General features: G+C 41.3%; 1 protein-coding gene across 1 annotated transcript in view; it reads right to left on the reverse strand.

Annotated features, from left to right (window-relative positions):
• SLC36A2 (solute carrier family 36 (proton/amino acid symporter), member 2) overlaps window positions 1-19,249 on the reverse strand; it is a 98,461-nt gene extending 79,212 nt beyond the window's left edge. Inside the window, exons 1-5 of the mRNA XM_006863948.1 lie at window positions 19,086-19,249; window positions 15,612-15,702; window positions 14,586-14,674; window positions 13,014-13,109; window positions 5,454-5,538 (exon numbers count right to left, since the gene is read on the reverse strand). Coding sequence (XP_006864010.1) covers window positions 5,454-5,538; window positions 13,014-13,109; window positions 14,586-14,674; window positions 15,612-15,702; window positions 19,086-19,249 — 525 coding nt within the window. The remainder of the gene's footprint in view (window positions 1-5,453; window positions 5,539-13,013; window positions 13,110-14,585; window positions 14,675-15,611; window positions 15,703-19,085) is intronic.
• Between the last annotated feature and the right edge of the window lie 854 nt (window positions 19,250-20,103).

The following is a 20,103-nucleotide window of genomic DNA, read 5'->3' on the forward strand; positions in this document are numbered from 1 at the left end:
TAAATATTCTGAAAAACCAATCCCGATGCCATCAAGTAGGACTCATGGCAATCTGTAAAACAGAGTAAAACCACCAACTTTTAGGTTAATGTTGTTATTGTGTAGTCAAGTTGGTTCCGACTCAGTGACCCTGTATAGGACTCCCAAAAGTGGTGGGCAGATTTGAACTGCTGACCTTGCCATTAATTGTCAAGTGTTAAAGCTATTGCACCACACAATGGTTGTTTGGTAAGTAGCCAAGCACTTAAACTTAGTTGTAACAACCAGAACTCCTCATAAGTATTAAACACATTGCTATTAAGTTGATTCCTACTCACAGCTATGAGTTGTAAAGGTTACAACCTAGAAAAGTCTATGGGAACTTCTAGGACAAGATGGCATAGTGAGCAGACACACTGAGCAGACCCCCTGCAACAAGACATGGGAGACAAGTGAAACAGTTACAGATGGTGGTCTTGGAAACCTAAGCTTCAGAGGATAGGACAGAGAGGTAGACTGAGTGTCAACTCTAAGAGGAAGCTGAACAGGAGCAGTGAGGGAGAAGAAAAACAAGCAGGCTGTTAGCTGGCAGCACAGCCATCTTGAGCTTTTGAGAAAAGCTCTCTAAACAGTGGCCTTCAGGCACATACCATCCTGGTAGCCCCACCCTTGGCATCCCAAGGGCTAGCGGCACCTCCTCCTGCACAACCTCTCCTCTGCCTGGGGTGAGGCATCCAGCATAGCACTCCTGAGCCCACCCTGATCTATGTGGCACAAACAGTGAACAGAGAACTGTGTTCACACTTCCAGTCTCTACCACATCCACCAGGAAGCAGATAGTGAGTGACTGAGAACACACCACCAAATAATCATCGATTAAATACAAATACAATACCACAATGTCTTTGAGAAAACAGACAATTTCAGTTGACACGAAGAAACAAGACAGAATGCCTCAAACAAGTGACCAAAATATAGAATCAGAAAACATATAAAGCCAGAAATGGTATCAGAACTTCTTGATAAGGAATTTAAAAGAAGATATTTAGGTACCTTCAACAGATTTACAGAAAGACTGAAGACAGCAAGGAGAACACAGAAAAAAGCTTAAGAAGATTTCAGGAAAACAATATACGAACAAACTGGCAAAGTAAATGAAAAATTAGAAACTCTAAAAAACAACAATTAGAAAGTCAGAAGTTAATAGTACAATGCATGGGCAAAGACTTAGAATTGAATCAATGTAAGGTCAAATTATTGAACTTAAAGATACATCTTTCAATGTTTATCTGATAATAGAACAATTAGAAAAAGAATTTAAAAATCTGAAGAAAACCTAAGATTTACGTGGTACACTATCAAGAGGAATAACTTATGTATGGCTGTAATTTCAGAACAGGAAGAAACTAACAAACAAAAAACCAATATAGATAAAATTGTACAAGCGTTGTTGGGAGAAAATTTCCCTAATACCATGAAAAACAGCCATTCAAAAAGTGAAATGGACTCAAATAGGATAGACCCCCAAAAGAAAAGCACCAAGACATTATAATCAAACTTTTCAAAACCAAAGATAAGGAAAGAATCCTGAGAGCAGTTCATGAAGAATGGAAAAAAGTTATCTATAAAGGAGAGCTTAATAAAATAAAGCTCTTGTTCCTCAGCAAAAACAAGGTAAGAAGACAATGTGATGATATATAAAACTTTGAAAGAAAAATATTGCCAACCAATAATCATATACTCTGCAAAATTATTCATTAAATATGATGGCAAAATAAGGATGTTTTCAAAGAAACAGAAGTTGAAAGAATTTGCAAACACCAGACCAAACTTACAAAAAAAATGAAAGGAACTTCTATGAACACAGAAGCAACAGCAGACAACAACCTGAGAATAACACACATGACAATATCACCCAGAACTCAACCCACATATAGAGGTATCCAAAGTAACACAAACCTACAAAACTGAAACTAGGGAACTAAATACCAATTTCTAACAACAACAACAACAACAAAAATATAAGGTATAAAGAGGGAATAATGTAACTATAGAACTTCCAAATCAAGTAAATAAATAAACAAAATAAACCTAACTGTAACCCTAAAAACTAGACCAAGTCTTACTCCTAGCCCTAGCCCACCCACTTAACACTACCCTTAACACTAACCTTAGTCCTAATCATAACCCAAACACAAAACAAAGTTCTAGCCCTAGCCTAGGCTTAGCCACAGTCCTAACCCTAACTCTTACTCTTACCCACCAACCCCAGTAAATAAATAAATAAAGTCTACTAGGTTGTTTTACTGTGTCCTGTGTGGCAATGTAGGATAAGCATTCAACCACAACGTCAGTGTGAACCACAAGATCAGTGATTCAAATCCACCAGTTCCTGCTCAGAAACCCTATACAGGGTCACTATGAGTCAGAACCAACTCAATGGCACTTAACAATAACAACATAGTCCTGGTGATGTTTTTTAGTTAGGGGTTGGGCTGCTGACCTAAAGGTGGACAGTTCAAAACCACAGCTGCTCCACAGGAGAAAGATGAGGCTGTCTGATCCAGTGAAGATTTGTTCTCAGAAATCCTGTATAGGATCACTACGAGTCAGAGTCAACTCGATGGCAGTGAGTTTGATTTTGGTGCCAGCTTCTAAAGGCACACAACAAAATATCTGATACATAATCGATACAAATTATGGATGCTTAGTATTCTTTTCTTTTTTCACTTTTCTATTTTCTGGTATTACTTTCATAATCAGAAGAAAAATCTCAATGCTTTTCTCTTTTAAGTGTATGATGGGACTTCAAAAATTTGTAGAAAAATGGAATTCACAGATAATGGAATTTTTTCATGACCTTTTCAAGTCTCCTTGTACTGATTGATTAAAGTTGGTCTCTGTTGACATACATATTTTTTTTCATAAGTTATTTCAGGATAATATTTAAATTAGATCCAAAGAAGTTCCTGGAGACAACTAGCAACTACAGCTAGATAAAGGTGACCCAAAGGAGATTGATATTGTTGTTCGGTATTGTTGCATTGATTCTGACCTATAGCAACCCTGTGTACAACAGGACAAAACATTGCTTCGTCCTGCGTCATCCTCACAATTGTTAACATGTTTGGCCCAAAGTTGCTGCCACTGTGTCAATCCTTCTAGTTGAGGATCTTCCATTTTTTCATTGACTCTCTGTATTGCCAAGTATGAAATCTTTTTCCAGGAACTAATCTATCCTGGTAACATGTCCAAAGTGTATGAGATGAAACCTTGCTATTCTCATTTCCAGGGAGCATTCTGGCCGTACTTCTTTTAAGACAGATTTGTTTATTCTTTTGGCAGTCCATGGTACTTTCAATATTCTTCACCAATAACATGTATTGATTCTTTACAGTCTTCCTTGTTATTAAGTGCTGTTGAGTCGGTTCTGCGACCCTCTATAGGGTTTTCAAGGAGCAGCTGGTGGGTTTGAACCGCCAGCCTTGTGGTTAACAATCCAGTGTTTATCCTATAGCACCACACTAGGATCCCCCGCCACACACAGTCTTCCTTATTTATTCATTGTCCAAATTTCACACTGAGTCCTGGTGTGGTATTGTGAGTTAATGCACTGGACATCAAGGTCAGGTTGAACCACAAGGTCAGTGGTTCAAGCTCACCAGGTGTTCCTTGGAAACTCTATATAGGGTCACTATGAGTCAGAACCGACTCAAAGGCACTTAATAACAACAACAACACTGAGGTGATTGAAAATATCATGGCTTGGGTCAGGCAGACCTTAGTCCTCAAACTGACATCTTTGCTCTTTAACATTTATAGAAGTCTTTTGCAGCAGATTTGCCTAAAGTAATGCGTCATTTGATTATTTGACTGCTGCTTCCACGAACATTAATTGTGGATCCAAGCAGAATGAAGTCTTTGACAACTTCAACCTTTTCTCTACTTATCATGAAATTTATTGGTTCAATTGTGAGAATTTTCATTATCTTTACATTAAGGTACAATCCATACTGAAGGCTGTAATCTTTGATCTTCATCAGTGAGTATTTCAAGTCTTCTTTGCTTTTAGCAAGCAAGGTTGTATCATCTGCATATTGCATGTTGTTAATAGAGGAGAGTTGTTGTTGTTAATTTATGGAGTTGATTTTGACTCACAGCAACACTGTATAGGGTTTCCTAGGCTTTAAATCTTCACTAAAGCAGAAAGCCTCATATTTCTCCAATGGAGTGGTGGTTCTCACCTAACAAACTTTTGGTTTGAGGTCCAGTACTTGTCCTATGGAGTCCCTGTGCTCCCAATAAAGAAGATCGATGGTGGTGGTGGTAGGTTTGTGTCATAGAGTCAGTTCCGACTCATAGGGACCCTGTGTAGGGTTTCTGAGGCTGCTGGTAGAGTAGTGGCTACGAATCGGGCTGCAAACCTTAAGGCCAGCAATTCGAAACTACCAGCCGCTCTGTGGGAGAAAGATGAGGTGTTCTGCTCCCGTAAAGATTTACAGCCTTGGAAACCCTGTACAGGGTCTCTATGGGTCGGAAACGACTCGATGGCACTTAACAACAACAACAACAAATCTTTATGGGAGCAAAAAGCCTCATCTTTCTCCCGCGGAGTAACTGGTAGATTCAAACTACAGACCTTGTGATTAGCAGCGCAGCTCATAATCCACTATGCTACCAGGGCTCATTATAAAGGAGATTGTTATTGTTAAGTGCTGTCAAGTTGGTTCTTACTCATAGTGACCCTGTTTAGTGTTCCCAAGGAATAGCTGGTGGGTTTGAACCACCGACCTTGAAGTTAGCAGCCCAGAACCTATAGCACCACATTAGGACCCCATAAGGGAGATTGTGGCGCTGTGGGTTAATGTGCCAGACTGTAAAGCCATTTGAACTGCAAGGTCAGCAGTTCAAGCTTACCAGCTGCTCCTTGAAAACCCTATACGTGGTTGTATGGGTCAGAACTGACTCGATGACACTTCACAACAACAACAACAAGGAAGATTAGGATTAATTAACAATAACAACAATTATCCTTATGAATTTTAGAAGAGTTAAGAGCAAGTAAACTCTAACACAGGCAGATTGAGGAATTCAAAGCCCCTTCTAGCTCAGAATTTTAGAGAACAACCTTGTGGGCAGGTCCAAGACACTGGACAAGGAGTATAATGGCCAAAGCTGTAGGATAAGTACTAGACTGCTAACCACAAAGTTGGTGGTTCAAACCCACCAGCTGCTCCTTGGAAACCCTATAGAGGGTAGCTATGATCGGAACCAAGTCGACAGCACATAACAATAACAATCACTAACAGAAGTCCACAGATCTGTGGATTGATGGACGCCTGCTTTACCTACCTTCCCTTTAGTGATAAGGACAATAGACACAGAGAGAAAAAAGTAATTTGTTCATTTAAAGTTTAGCAGAAAATTCTCTTACACTTGTCCTCTTCCCTCCCACCTTCTCTAGAAAACTCTACCTGCTTTAAATTATCAGCCAGAAACACAATATACACACAGCAGAAACCCAGCTGGGTGATTATAAGGAAGACTGTCACAGCATGCCTAGAGGGGAGGAAGAGAGAGAGAACACTTGTTACAAAAGAAGTTAGTTGTCAATTCCATGTCTTGATATTTTGCCCCTGCCCCCTGTTGTTCTCTGAACCAGCAACTTTGAACCTGTCACCACAATCAACAATGAGACAGTAACCAATAGTTCTCTTTAAAAATGCTTTTCAACCAACAGCACATTCTCAGTTCAGCAAGTAGTAAAATTCTTCCTGGTCAGGAACTTCCCTGTACCTGGCTCTGCAGCATACCTCCTAATTGACACTAATAGAAATAGGACAATGGGCACAATGTTTTATTAAGTATCATTAACATTCAAATTTTTTTTTTCTGCCATTGTGCCTGACACTATGTTGTTGTTGTTAAGTGCCATTGAGTCAGTTCTGACCCATAGTGATCCTCTATAGGGTTTCCAAGGAACAGTTGGTGAGCTTGAACCACTGACCTTGTGGTTCAAACTGACTCTGCAATCCAGTGCATTAACCCACAGTGCCACATCAGTACACTATGTTAGACACAGACAAATAACACAAAATCTTTACCTCTAGTAGTTTATAGACTAGTGAGCAGGATGAACAAAGATTATTATAATATGATATGGAGTCCTGGTGTAGCACTGTGGGATAAAACACTAGAACGAAAGGTCGGTTTGAACCACAAGGTCAGTGGTTCAAACTCACCAGCCACTCCTTGGAAACCCTACACAGGGTCACTATCAATTGGAACTGACTCGACGGCACTTAACAACAATAATACGACACAAAAGGAGTTAACATAAAAAGAGCTATTTACCCAAATTATGGTGGAGACAGAAAGTTTTCCTAGAAAAATTTATGTATTAGTAAAAGATTTTAAGGACAAAGAAGAATTGGAAAGGAGCAAAATGAAAGGAGAGAGAAGAGGAGGGAGGAAAAAGAAGAACAACAGTAGCAATATATATAATAAGAAAACTAAGAGAGGAAAGTCTATTTTAGTAGAGTAAGTGGGCAGAGTTTTCTAGCTGCCACAGGGAGAGTCCAGTCTGGCTGGCAAGGATAGGAGGCTGAATAGGAAATTCTTGAAATAATGGAGGTGACAGCATAGTCCAGAAGTAACCTTTAGGATTCAGAGAATGAAAACATTTAAAGAGATATTAAGGAGCCAGAATAGACTATCTATCTTTCTATCTATCATATATATATATATATAAAACAACAAAACTGATGACTTACAGGTTTTTGGCTTTGGCACAAAATTAACAGGGAATCATAGAAAGAAGAACTAGTTTTAGAGGAAGGAGCACAAATCACACATTCAATATTTGAATTGCTGAGCTTGAGGTTCCTATGGGAGACATTCAAGAGGCAATGATAGCTTTTAGGATCTGGAACTGTTTGTTTTTGGATAAAATCTTGAGAAGACAGGAAATCACTGTCAGCCTGTGCCTAGTAAGAAGAGAAGCAACATTCCAAACACTGTAGAGTACCAACAAGGATGAAGACAAAGAAGTCCATGACGATGACAACGGAATAGTCAAGAAGGGAGAAAGAAAACCAGGCAAAAAGAGACTTAATAGAAACCAAGGGGATGAGGGTAGGAACAATGTTTCAAAAAATAATACTTCTGCTGAGGGCTCTCTAGAGTAGAGAAGGTATAATAAGGAAGTCTGAGAGGACATTAGTCTACTAAGAACTTCAGTAGAATTATGAAGAGAGAAGAGTCAGATGACCGCTGAAAAAGATGTGAATGGAATATGAGGAAACAAAGTTCGAGGTAGTGGCATTACTGGGGGAGTATGAGGGAGTCTTTCTCTGCTATTCATAAGGTTTTCAGTGACTAAATATTCAGAAGTAGTTTGTCACTCTTTCTTCTTAGTCTGTCTTTGTCTGGAAGCTCATCTGAAACCAGTCCACAATGGGTGACCCTGCTGATATTTAAAAATACTGGTGGCATAGTTTTCAGAATCACAGCAACTCAGAAGCCACCACAGTAAGACTAACTGACAGACGTGCAGAAAGCATCAAGAGAAGATGGAAGGAATATACACAGTCACTGTACCATAAGGAAATAGTTAATGTTCAACTGTTTCAAGAGGTAGCAGATGATCAAGAGCCAATGATACTGAAGGAGGAAGTCCAAGGTGCATTGAAGGAATTGGCAAAGAACAACGCACCAGGAATCGAGTAAAAATTGAAATCTTTCAAGAAAATGAGGCGGCACAGGAGGCACTCACTCAGCTATGCCAAGAAATTTGGAAGACAACTATCTAGCTGACTGATTGGAAGAGATCTGTATTTGTGCCCATTCCAAAGAGAGGTGACCCAACAGAATGTGGAAATCATCAGACAATCTCTTTGATATCTCATGCAAATAAAGTTTTGTTAAAGGTAATATAGAAATGGCTACAATCGTACATTGACAGAGAACTTCCAGAGGTTCAAGCTGGATTCAGAAAAGGTCGTGGAATGAGGGATATAATTGCTGAAGTCCGATGGGTCTTGGCTAAAAGCAGAGCATATCGAAAGGTGTTTACCTGTGCTTTATTAGGCTTTTGATTGTGTGAATCATGACAAGTTATGGACAACAATGCGAAGTATGAGTATTCCGGAACAGTTAATTGTGCTCATGAGGAATCTGTACGTGGACCAAGAAGCAGTTGTTTGAAAAGAACATGGGAACACTGAGTGTTTTCAAATTAAGAAAGGTGTGAGACAAGGTTGTATTCTTTCACCATACTTATTCAACCTGTATGCTGAGCAAATAATCCGTGAATCTGGGTTATATGAAGAAAAAGTGGCATCAGGATTGGAGGAAGACTCATTAACAACCTGCTATATGCAGATGATACAACCTTACTTGCTGAAAGTGAAGAAGGCTTAAAACATTTACTGATGAAGATCAAAGAGCACAGCCTTCAGTATGGATTACATCTCAATGTCAAGAAAACAAAAATCCTCACCACTGGACCAATAAACAACACTTTTATCAACGGAGAAAAGATTGAAGTTGTCAAGGACTTCACTCTTCTTGGATCAACTATCAACACTCACGGAAGCAGCAGTCAAGAGATCAAACAACATATTGCATTAGGCAAATCTGCTGCACAAGACCTTTTTAAAGTGTTGAAGAGCAAAGATGTCAGCTTGAGGACTAAGGTGCACCTGACCAAAGCCATGGTATTTTCAATAACCTCATATGGATGCGAAAGCTGCACAGTGACTAAGGAAGACCATAGAAGAAATGATGCTTTTGAGTTATGGTGTTTGAGGAGAATATTGAAAATGCCATGGACTGTCAAAAGAACCAATAGATCCATTCTGGAAGAAGTGTAGCCAGAGTGCTCCTTAGAGGCCAAGATGGCCAAACTTCATCTCTCATACTTTGGACATATTGTCAGGATGGAGTAGTCGCTGGAGAAGTATATCATGTTTGGTAAGGTGGAGGGTCAGAGAAAAAGAGGAAGACCCCCAATAATATGGATTGGCCAAGTGGCAGCATCAATGGACTCAAGCATGGCAACAGTAGTGAGTTTGGCCCAGGATTGGGCAGTGTTTCGTTCTGCTGTGCGTAAGGTCGCTATGTATCAGTACTGACTTGATGGCACCTAACAACATGAGGGAGTAGACCATACTGGGTGACAATGTTAGAGGGGTGACACCAAAATGACTGTCTATAAAATTTTTGCTTCAATAGAAATGTATTGTTTTTATAAAAATATCCCTTTGGTCTTAAAAGCTTGTGAGCAGCCATCTAAGGTGAAACTACTGGCCTCGCCTAGTCTAAAGTAAAGAAGAGTGATGAAAATTCCAGACACGTGGCAGCAATTAGTCCAATGAAGTAAAATACCATGGGAACATTAGTCTCCATGACCCTGAGACCAGAAGAACTAGATGATGCCCAGCTACCACTACCAACTGCCCTGAAAGGACCATTTAAAAACTTCCTGGATAGAGTGTGAGAAAATGTGGAACAAAATGCAAAATCACAGAAAAACAAAACAGGCTTATTGGTCAGATAGAGGCTGGTGGAATGCTGATACTATGACCTTTGATTATCGTTCAGGTCTGGAACTGAACTCACTCTCATGATTCAATTTTCAGTCAAGCAATAGATAAATGTATAGCACTAGTGAGATCAACAATTTGAGCTCAAAATGGCAGCATTTACCCAAGGAAACTGTTTAGAAGTGTTGGGAAAGATGGAGACAGGGAATAAGAAGCACAGGGAGAAAGTTGGATAAATGATGATATATTGAGGAGATTGCAATCAATGAGATGAAAAGAAGTGTGCATCATTTGCTCAATGTAAAACTGATGATCTGTTCTGCAACACTTCACCAAATTCACAATAAACAATTTTTTTTTTCATAAACCCAGCTTGCTTACGTAAATTGTAGTTATTGTTGTTAAGTGCTGTTGTATCTGTTCTGACCCATATCGACTCTGTATAGGCTTTCCATGAAGTGGCTGGTGGGTTTGAACCATCATCCTTGTGGTTAGCAGTGGGTTAATGCACTGGACTGCAAAGTCAGTTTGAACCACAAGGTCAGTGGCTCAAGCTCACGAGCTGCTCCTCGGGAACCCTATACAGTGTCACTGTGGGTTGGAACCAACTCGACAGCACTTCACAACAAAAACAATAGGGTTTCCAAGGAGTAGCTGGTGGGTTTGAACCACTGACCTTGCAGTTCGAACTTGTGGTCCAGTGCATTATCCTGCAGTGTCACACCTGGACTTCATCAATATACCTGTTGTTGTTGTGAAGTGCTGTCGAGTCAGTTCTGACTCATAGCAACCCTGTATAATCCACCAGACGTGTCTGGTGGATTTGAACCACCAACCTTGAAGTTCAAACTTGTGATCCAGGAATATCATGTTCAGCACAACACCAGGACTCTGACAGGGCTAAAATTTCATGCTAACTTACATTCCAAACTTTCTAATGTACTCAGGTCTGAGCTGTCACCATTACAACTCTTTGAATTATGTGACAAGCACACACTCTTGTTTTCATTGTTGCTGGTGTTTCTATAGTTTCTGATTTTAACAAAATTTCTGAAAATATTTTATAGCCATGATATTGTGATAATTAGTATTAGTGAACCTAAATCATTTTTTTAAAGATAAAGTAGTGATTGGAGGGAAAAGGAGATAAATTTTTTTAAAAGACTTCTGCTCAATTACTAGTAATGTTGTAACTAATAGTGTTACAATTCAATGCAGAAAGATTTTAAAAAACAATTTTGCTATTGGTATTCATATAGTTTAAGAAATACAATGTTTAAATAATTTACAACTTGAGTGACTTCAAAAAAAAGTATGGAAAATGAAATTAAGAGATAATGGAATTTTTCCATTCACTTTTAAAAGCCCTATCATATATTTGTTACATATTATTGTATGATCAAAATTGCTAAGAGACACAACTAAGGATTCTGTATGGTCTGGTATGGGAGGAAGTCCTTGGCGGAGGAGTGACGCCGTGGTCACAGTGTGGACTTTCTATCACAAAGCTGGAATGTGAGTGCCTGTTCTGACAGTATCCATTTCACTCTTCCTTATACCATTGTACATTTTGACACATTGCAGATCTTGAGAAATATTTGTTGAATATGAGATAAGATAGTGGCTAGAGGATGGTGTGTGGTCCAGGAAGCTATATTTTTTATTTTTTTTAATGGAAGTGCATGAACACATTTAAATTCTTAGGGAAGACATCCATAGAAGAGATGTTTCTGTTATTGGAGAAAAGATCATTAGTGGAACAAGGCATTTATATAGGGTGTGTGATGTGCAAGAGGAGTGGATTGAGGTCAAAGTCTCCTCTTGGGTCACATCACTGGGAAAATTCTGATTATCATTCTGTATCCTTTGGAGTCTGCTTATGGGTTGAATTAATAGAGAATGAGCTTTGGGCCAAGGGGGCTGCTAGACTCATAATGCCTTGCCTATCTTATGTGAGCAGGAACACACGTGGAACACTGAAATGCTTTGGGGTATCAAAGTTCAAGAGAGCTCAAGAGAGACCTAGTGATCTAATCAGTGCTCACAAAAAAAAAAGAAAAGAAAAGAAGGCAGACATGATTCTGACAAGTCTAGACGACAAAGGAGTCCATCTAGTTATAAGGCCCAGAAGACGGAGGGGCTGGTTATTTGTGCTGTGATACCCTTGAGAGTTAAAAGATTGGGTAGAGTTGCAAGGAAGAAGACTTTGTTGGTGTTGTTAAGTGCCATCGAATTGGTTCTCATTCATAGTGACCCTGTATAGGGTTTCTGAGGAGCAACTGTTGAGTTTGAACTGCACACCTTGCAAGTCAAAGTCATAAAGCCTCAGTATCTTTCTCTCCTTTTTTTTCCCTCTCTCTATATATTCTCTCCATGAGAGAGCATTACTACTCCCTGACTTCATGACTAATGACTTCAGTTCTTTGTCTTCTGCACAAAGATAGGTTAGAATCTATACATGTAACCATGCCAACTTGGATGTTTTTTCAGCACCTCAAACTTGTCCAAAATTGGAGTCATCAGAAACCTAAGCCGTCTTTGACTTTGCCTTTCTCAATATTCAATTCATGACCAAGTCCACATGGTCCATCCCTACTGCCACCAGCTTGGTCCAAACCACCATTGTCACCTGTCTGGTCATTATCAACAGCCTCCTTACCTGTCTGACTAAATCTATTCTTGCTCCCTTACAATCTAGTCCCTTTGCAGAAGTCTCAGACAGATCTTTAAGTAGTGTCAATACGATCACTTCTCTGCTTAAAGCCCTCGCGCTTTTATGAAAAGAATACAGTTGTTAAGAGGATCTAAAACTCTCAGGCTGGTTTGACCTGGCATCAGACTTCTTCAGTTTCTCCTCCCTGACTCTCTGCCCTTAAGCCAGCTGGTGGTATTTGCATACCTTGAAACTGCTACACACTTCTTCTCGCTTCAGAACCTTCACATGTGCTCATCCTTCTTTCTGGAAAGTCTGTGGCCCTGCCCGTTTTCAGGGAATTCCTCATTTTTCAAATACCTTCTTTCAGAATTCAGCTCAGCTAGTCCAGCCTGGAAAACCCCTTCCCAAGCCCAAGAACATCACCTTACCTGCTCAGTAGCAAGCAATGTTTCTTTCCCTCATATTACTTACCCTTGAGGTTATAAAGTAACTGTGTTTAATGCCTGCCTTTCCCACTTAACTGTAGATTCTGTAAGGGCAAAGTCTTATAATTTGTCTTATTCCCCGTGGTTTTTCCGGTGCCTGGAATATAGTAGCAATTGGATATATGTTGTTCAATAAAAGACAGGATACTATTAAAGGTGAATAGCAAAGGAATGAGCACCATGTCACTGGAGGCATACAAGGAGGGACGGGTTATAGATGTTACCAAGTAACCCCTTCTGACATTCTGTGCCACATAAGCCACCTTTCCAGGGAAGAAGACATCTCTGAAAGCACCATTTTCACCTACAATATGCTTCCTCACTGTGAGCAGAGCAAAAACAAAGTACCTTCCCCAGGAGGCATGGTTCCGGAGCCAGGAGCTGGGACTGGATTCGAGTCCATGCATCACTGTATCCCCATAGTCCATAAAGGGCTTGTTAAGCCTGTGGGAGAGAGTTCCATACACAATTGCCAAGTGACCATTTAACCTAGGATTGCATACTCAAAAGTCAGGAGACACTGAGCAAGCCCTGCTGGATAGTGGGAAGAACACTAAGGCAGAGACCTCAGTTCTAATTCAGGTTCTGATAACTGCTGGGGTTTCATTGGTGGCTTGTTTTCCTCACCTGTCCAATGAGATATTTACTAGGTAACAAGAGTAACAATGCATACTTTGCACAGGTACTGTAGTTTTCATAGCCAAGATCCTATTGGATCCTCATGACAATTTTCTGAGGCATGACTGAGTATGGAATGTTTATGCCCAATTTATAAACGAGTCAAGCCAGTAAGCACAATAAATAGCCTGATTGAGATAATTTAATGAATAATGTGGAGGTGCGGTAGTTCTGTAAGATAAGCAGTAGGCTGCAGACCACAAGGATGGAGATTAGACCCCACCAGTTGCTCCATAGGAGCTTTGGTAGCGTAGGGGTTACGAATTGGGCTGCTAACCTCAGGGTCAGCAGTTCGAAACTACCAGCTATTCTGTGGGAGAAAGATGAGGCTTTCTGCTTCCACAAAGATCTACTGCCTTGGAAACCCTATTCAGGGTTGCTATGAGTCGGTATTGACTCTACGGCACTTAATAGCAACAACAATAAGTAACGTGGGGTCCCTGGTACTGCAAACTTAATAATACATTCAGCTGCTAACCAAAGGGTTGTTGGTTTAAATTCACTCAGAGGTGCCTGGGGGTCTGCTTCTGAAAAATTGTTGTGGCTAAGTGCTGTTTCAGTTTTGACTCACAGCAAATCCTGTATAGGGTTTCCGAGGAACAGCTGGTGAGTTTGAATCACCCACCTTGAGGTTCGAAGCAATCTTGCCGTCAAGTGTTTATCCTACAGCACCACGAAAATTCTATGGAACACAATTATACTCTAAACACATGCAGTCTGGCTTTCAAGGAGAAACGTGGCAGAGCACGACCTTAAGTTTTTAAGTGTTTTTCTCTTTATAGTGGCCTTGTTAGAGAAGATTTGCAATTAAATTCCTGCTATGGTGACGCTGTTGGTTAGACACTGGTCTGCTCCACTAACCACATCCTGGGAGAAAGATGAGGCTACCTGATGTCTAGAGATGTACAGTCTCAGAAACCCTAGGGAGCAGTTCTACTCTGTCCTATAGGATGACTATGAATATGAATGGACTCGGTGGCAGTGGGTTTGCATTTTATGTACAGGCGGCACATACGGTTTATGCTCAACTGCTTAACTAAAGGTTGGCAGGGTGAACACACTGTGCAGTACTATGGAAGAAAAGACCTGATGATTGGCTGCCATTAAGATTACAGCCAAGAAATCCTTATGGAGCAGTAACATTGATGACTTAACTGGAATTAACACACCACCATGTCAAGAATGTTTCTGGGATATCCCTGAGAACCAAAGGAATCAATGCAAGGGGGCTGTTTTCCTCACCTGTGACAGAAGTGCTGGGCACACCTGGTCAGGATGCGCATGCAGTGGCAGGCAACGAAGCCTATTGCCAGCACGCTGAGTGGGCCCATCTGGAGGACAGAGGGAAGGGGCCAGGGGAGAAAGAAGAGAATGAATGGGTTTAGAAGGAAACAGAAGTGATTTGATGACTGCAAGTCTCATTAAGAACTCAAAGAATTTTCTAGCAAACTGATTTGCAAACTCACTTAAACAGCAAAAGCTAGGTTTTTTTGTTTTTCCCCCCCACAAATGTAATCTAAAATCAAATGACAATAGCAAGGTTTGATAAGGTACTTTGTGAGTTGTGAGTGTATGTAAATGGTGGAGGGATAATTTGGAAACCAAGGGTGAGAATGGTTGCAGGACTTGAAGAATGTACTCAATGACACTGAGTTGTAGAACTTTTGGAATCAGTGTATTGTTTTGCTGTGTATCTTTTCAACAATAACAATAAAATAATGTTTTAAAATAAAATAACCATTGCTAAAAACAAAATTCATCTCGATCTGCGCTGTAAACCTTTACTCAAGTCATAATAAAAAGTTTAAAAAAACATCTCAAGTAGAACACCAATAAGATACATTCAGGTTCTGATAACTAATGAAATTGCTTTGGTGATTTGTTTTCCTCACCTGTGCAATGATGTAGTTGCTAGGTAACAAGAGTAACAATGCATACTTTGCACAGGTACTGTAGTTTTCATAGCCAAGATCCTATTGGATCCTCATGAAAATTTTCTGAGGCATGACTAAGTATGGATTGTTTATGCCCAATTTATAAATGAGTCAAGCCGGTAAGCACAATGGCCTGATTGAGGTCATCTAATAAGTAATGTGGGTGCATAGAGATACATAAAGCCATTGTAATGGTCTTTTGTGGTGGGAGTAGGACACAGAATCCTGTCCATGTGCCTCTCAGAAACACTGTTCATTTCAGACAAACATAAACTGTCAAAGGCCTCTCCTTCCACAACCCAGGCAAGGCCCCACCAGTACCAGCATTTCTTACCAGGATGCCTGCATTCTTTATGGCCAGAGGGAGCCCCAGGATCCCTGTACCCATGTTGCCTTTCACCAGGTGAACCAAGGTCTGGAACCCCCTATAGGAGAGGAAGGAGATGTGAGGACGTGGGTGTGTGGAGGTGAGAAGATCCGGCCCACAGCATGCTAGTACCAGTGCTAAGCTGGGCAGGGGGTTCTCTGGTCATTTCTCAGTCACCTTGTCCTTGCCTGTAGGTGACTAAGTCGTCTGGTTTGCCTGGAATTATCCTGGCTTTAGAAGCTCGAGCTGATTATATCATTACACTGACTGGAAGCCAGACACTGTGCTAAGTACTTTGTATGCATGATCACACTTAATCCTCTTGTCAAGACTATGAGAAAAGCATTATCATTGCCCCTATTTTGCATATGAGAAAACTAAAGCACAGTGACTTGTCCATTCTTATATAGGGGAACCAGAATTTAACCCTAGGACTGCTGCTTCAGAGACCCTGCTCTTCACCTACACCTCTACTAAGATAGCCCAAGACAGATGAATCATAAAATAACCTGATTTCATAAATGAGGAAAGTTACGCTCACGGATGGGCAGTGACTATCCCAAGGTCAAAAAATTAGTAGCAGAAACAGGGTTGGACCCAGAGGAAAGGGCAAACAAAAAAATATTGTGAAATCTTAGCAAATAGGTCAGATATTTGGGTGCCCGGGTGAAGTTTGGGCCTGGATCCTTGGGGGACTAGGCTCCAGAGATTTCTTTACACCATTCCAGGTGCATATTGGGCTTATATCCACAATTTTAGAAACCTTAAAAAGTTCCCTATGAGACTCTTCCAGCTAGGTGAATTACTCTGAAAACCAGTGGAAATGTTTTGGAAGGAGCCTGGTCTCTGGGGTTGTTCACGCAGGGATTTAAACTTCAAGGCCATTTCTTGACATTATGTTGAGCAACATGCTCATTGCTGAACTTCTGAAAATATTGGAAAGAACAGCCTCAAACGCCTGCATCTTTGTGCTAAAGTCGTCAACTCTCTAGCTTCCTGAGGTTCTGCTCTAACTGTGGTAAGGGTTAGAGGGAGGGAGAGAGTAGGGATTCCCACAAGTCTTTCTCCCTCCTTGTGGGAGTCAACATCACTGAGAGAGCACTGCGCCCTACAGCTGCCAGTGATGGTTTGTTTTGAACCTAGGAGAGGTTCAACGGGTTACTTAGAAACTTCCAACTAAAAAGGGCTTAAGATATCAAAATTTAGGTCATTCAGCTAACATAGCATACTGCAAAGCACTGGAGACCTGAGTTCTAGACCGAACTCCCTTGATGACCTTGGACCTGACATCATCAGAATCCCAGGTGCTGACTCTGCTGGAGGCTTTATACTGAAATCTCCTTTACAACCACCACAGTGGTGACAGCAGCTGTGTGTCCTCAAGTTGGTTTGGACTCAGGTTAGCAGCCCAACACTACCATGGCTCCTGTTGGTTAGTGTCATGGAGTCAGTTCCAATCCATAGCTACCCTGTATAGGGTTTCTGAGGAGTAGTGGCTGGTGAGTTTGAACCGTTGACCTTGTGGTTCAAATGACTTTGCAATCCAGTGCATTAACCCACAGAGCCACACCAGGGCTCCAGGTAGGAACTACAAATTCTCAGTAGTCTAGCTTTACAGAGTAGCAACTGAAGTACAGAGAAGTGACATCATGCACCCAAGCTGGTAAAGAACAAAGTGGGTTTTCAAACCAACTCTGAAAGTGCCATCCTCACCCACTCTGTCACTCTTCCTCCCTTCACACCATGAGATGCTCACTACCTCTGACCTACTTTATTACTCTGATTCTCAACCAACATTGCCACCAAACCAAGTGTCAGTTCAGGACATAAGAGCTAGATGGTTCCCCCAAGACCTCCAATTGAGAAATATCCTTACTCCGTCCAGCATGGCACCAACGCTAGAGCAAGCACACCCTCAGTGACACAGAAAGCGTTCCACGTCAACCAAACAATGACACCGTGTCAGTCCCTAAATTGTCCCAGAGGATAATGATAGAAGAGGGCTTTCCTACTCCTTAACAGTCCTTCTCTCTTCCTGCCTCCACCCCTGCCTGCTTCAAGTTTAGGTTCTACAGGCATCCTTTAATTCATACTGCCACCAATTTACACCTGTTTTCATATATGGGGCACCCAAGATTTGGAGAAGATAAGAAGTAGTCACAGCGTGAACTCAGATTTGATTCTTTGCCCAGTGCTCTATCTATCTACTACACCAATGGTTTTCACAGCTTGCTTTTTAAAACAGTAGACCCTCTCTACTACTGTGCTTCCCACTATTTTCCCCACTAAGCAAACTAGCTATTCTGGTGGAGGAGTGGAGTCTGAATGAAGGACAAGGGAGTTAGGGCCTTGTAGTGTGGCTTCCCTGTCCATCTTTTTTTTTTTTTTTTAATGTTTTATTGTGAATTATGTGATAGTTTACATGGGAGTACACCAGCTTTACATTCATCCTATTGTATATCATTTCATTGCCATGGTTACAATCCCCTCCATGCATCATCAACCAACCAAAGGGTATAACCTGCAAGCCTGGCCCCTGGTCATCAGCACACAGCCCCTCTCCCTCTCTAGGTCTAGAGTCCCCAGCCACTCCATCTCTCCACGTAATTGTCTCTGCCTCAATCTCTGGTGTCACTGTTTCTGATAGATCCTCCTTATCTCCAAGTGAAAGTCTTGTGAGTGATCTTTCCCCTACCCTAGAAAAATGAAAAACCTTCCATATGTTATGCTTATTGGTGTCCTCAACTGCAATTTCCATTAGAAATAGAGACCAGGATGGCTACAGGCAGGAGACAGGGAGGAAGCAATTCTTGGTTTCAGGGAGGTCACTGTAGCTCTAAGATCAGGTCTGACCTTTGCCTCCAAGAATTTGGGGATTCTGCCTATAGAGCAAGGTCGACAAGGAACAGCATTTCCTTTTGGACCAGCACTGGAATCTAGTCCCTATGCTATCGATGACTCGAAGTGTGACTCCAGGTAACTGGGCATTAGTTTCCCCACCAGCACACATTGGGAATTGGATCACAATTACATGAACATATATATGCTCTCTGGTAGCGTAGTGGTTACGAATCGGGCTGCGAATCTTAAGGTCAGCGGTTCGAAACTACCAGTCGCTCCGCGGGAGAAAGATGAGGCTTTCTACTCCTGTAAAGATTTACAGCCTCGGAAACACTATACAGGGTTGCTATGAGTTGGAACCAACTCCACAGCACAAAACAACAACATATATGTATGTATATATATGTCGGCTTTTCTAACATTCTCCACCCCTGCCTTCTTGAACTCTTATTCTCACTCAATCTCTGATTTTATCTTTTCCAAAATTGGTTATTCCATTTACACAATGGGTTAGGGGGTCAGACACACCCACCTTCAGGATTTTGCCACTGGCTGCTCTCAGGCTAGAAGGCAGAAATAGAGATGGCAGAAAACACTCACGTTATACCCTTGGCCTTCTCCAAGCTTGGTGACTCTGCAGAGCTTCTTTCCAAGAAGCTAGAGTTCCTGTTTTGTAGATTCTTGGCACTTTCAGGAGAGTCTATGAAGTCCAGTTTGAGAGAGACAGGCCCCTGGGGATCCCTGACTTCCTTGGTCAAAGGCATGACTGCTTCAGAAATAGAAGGCTCAGGGTGTTGAGGAGATCTGTTGGAAAGAGACAAGCAAGAAGGGGTCTAGTTTATCTGCAAACCCCGGCTTAGTGGCTTGTGTTTTAGCAAACTCTGGTCAAGCTGGAGTGAGGCTCCACCTACCATCCTGAAGGACACCTCCTCCTCCCTCTGAGGAAGCCCAGTGGAAGAGGAGCTATGTTCTCCTGGGAGGAGGAGGAATTGAGGGAGGGAGTTTACCCACACTATTGGTATTACCTAATAGGAGAAATTACAACAGTTGCCATGTTACAGATCATTGAATAATTTGTATTTATTAAGCCCTTCACTAAGGAATAGACATTCTTTTAACTACTTTAACTGCAGTTTCTCATTTAATCCTGTAAATTAAATAATGAGGAAATGGAAGCTACCTGAAGTAAAGGAAACTGGCTGAGGTTACACAGCTGGAAGGGGCCAGAGTTGGGACTTGAGCCCAACTCGTCAGGATTTTTAACCAGTATCCTGTTTCTGCCTGTGAGAGAATATCTCTCCCTCATCTCAGGTCATTTCAGGCTGCAGTTTCCATTTCTCACTGGATGTTCAATCTGGTGCTAGATATCACTTCTGCAAACTCCTCTTATTTAACTTGGGAAAAGGGAACATTCACCTCTAGTAAAACAGTTGCTGCTGAGTTGGCTGATTCAATGGCAACCCCATGTCAGAATAGAACTTCACTCCACAGGGTTTTAAATGGCTGATTTTTTGAAAGTAGATAGTCAGGTCTTTCTTTTGAGGCATCTCTGGGTGGACTTAGACTGCCAACCTTTCCATTGTCAAGTCCTTGACCATTTGCGGCACTCAGGGACTCC

The sequence above is a fragment of the Chrysochloris asiatica genome, unplaced genomic scaffold (genome assembly GCF_000296735.1).
Source record: "Chrysochloris asiatica unplaced genomic scaffold, ChrAsi1.0 scaffold00057, whole genome shotgun sequence".
Taxonomy (NCBI): Eukaryota; Metazoa; Chordata; class Mammalia; order Afrosoricida; family Chrysochloridae; genus Chrysochloris; species Chrysochloris asiatica.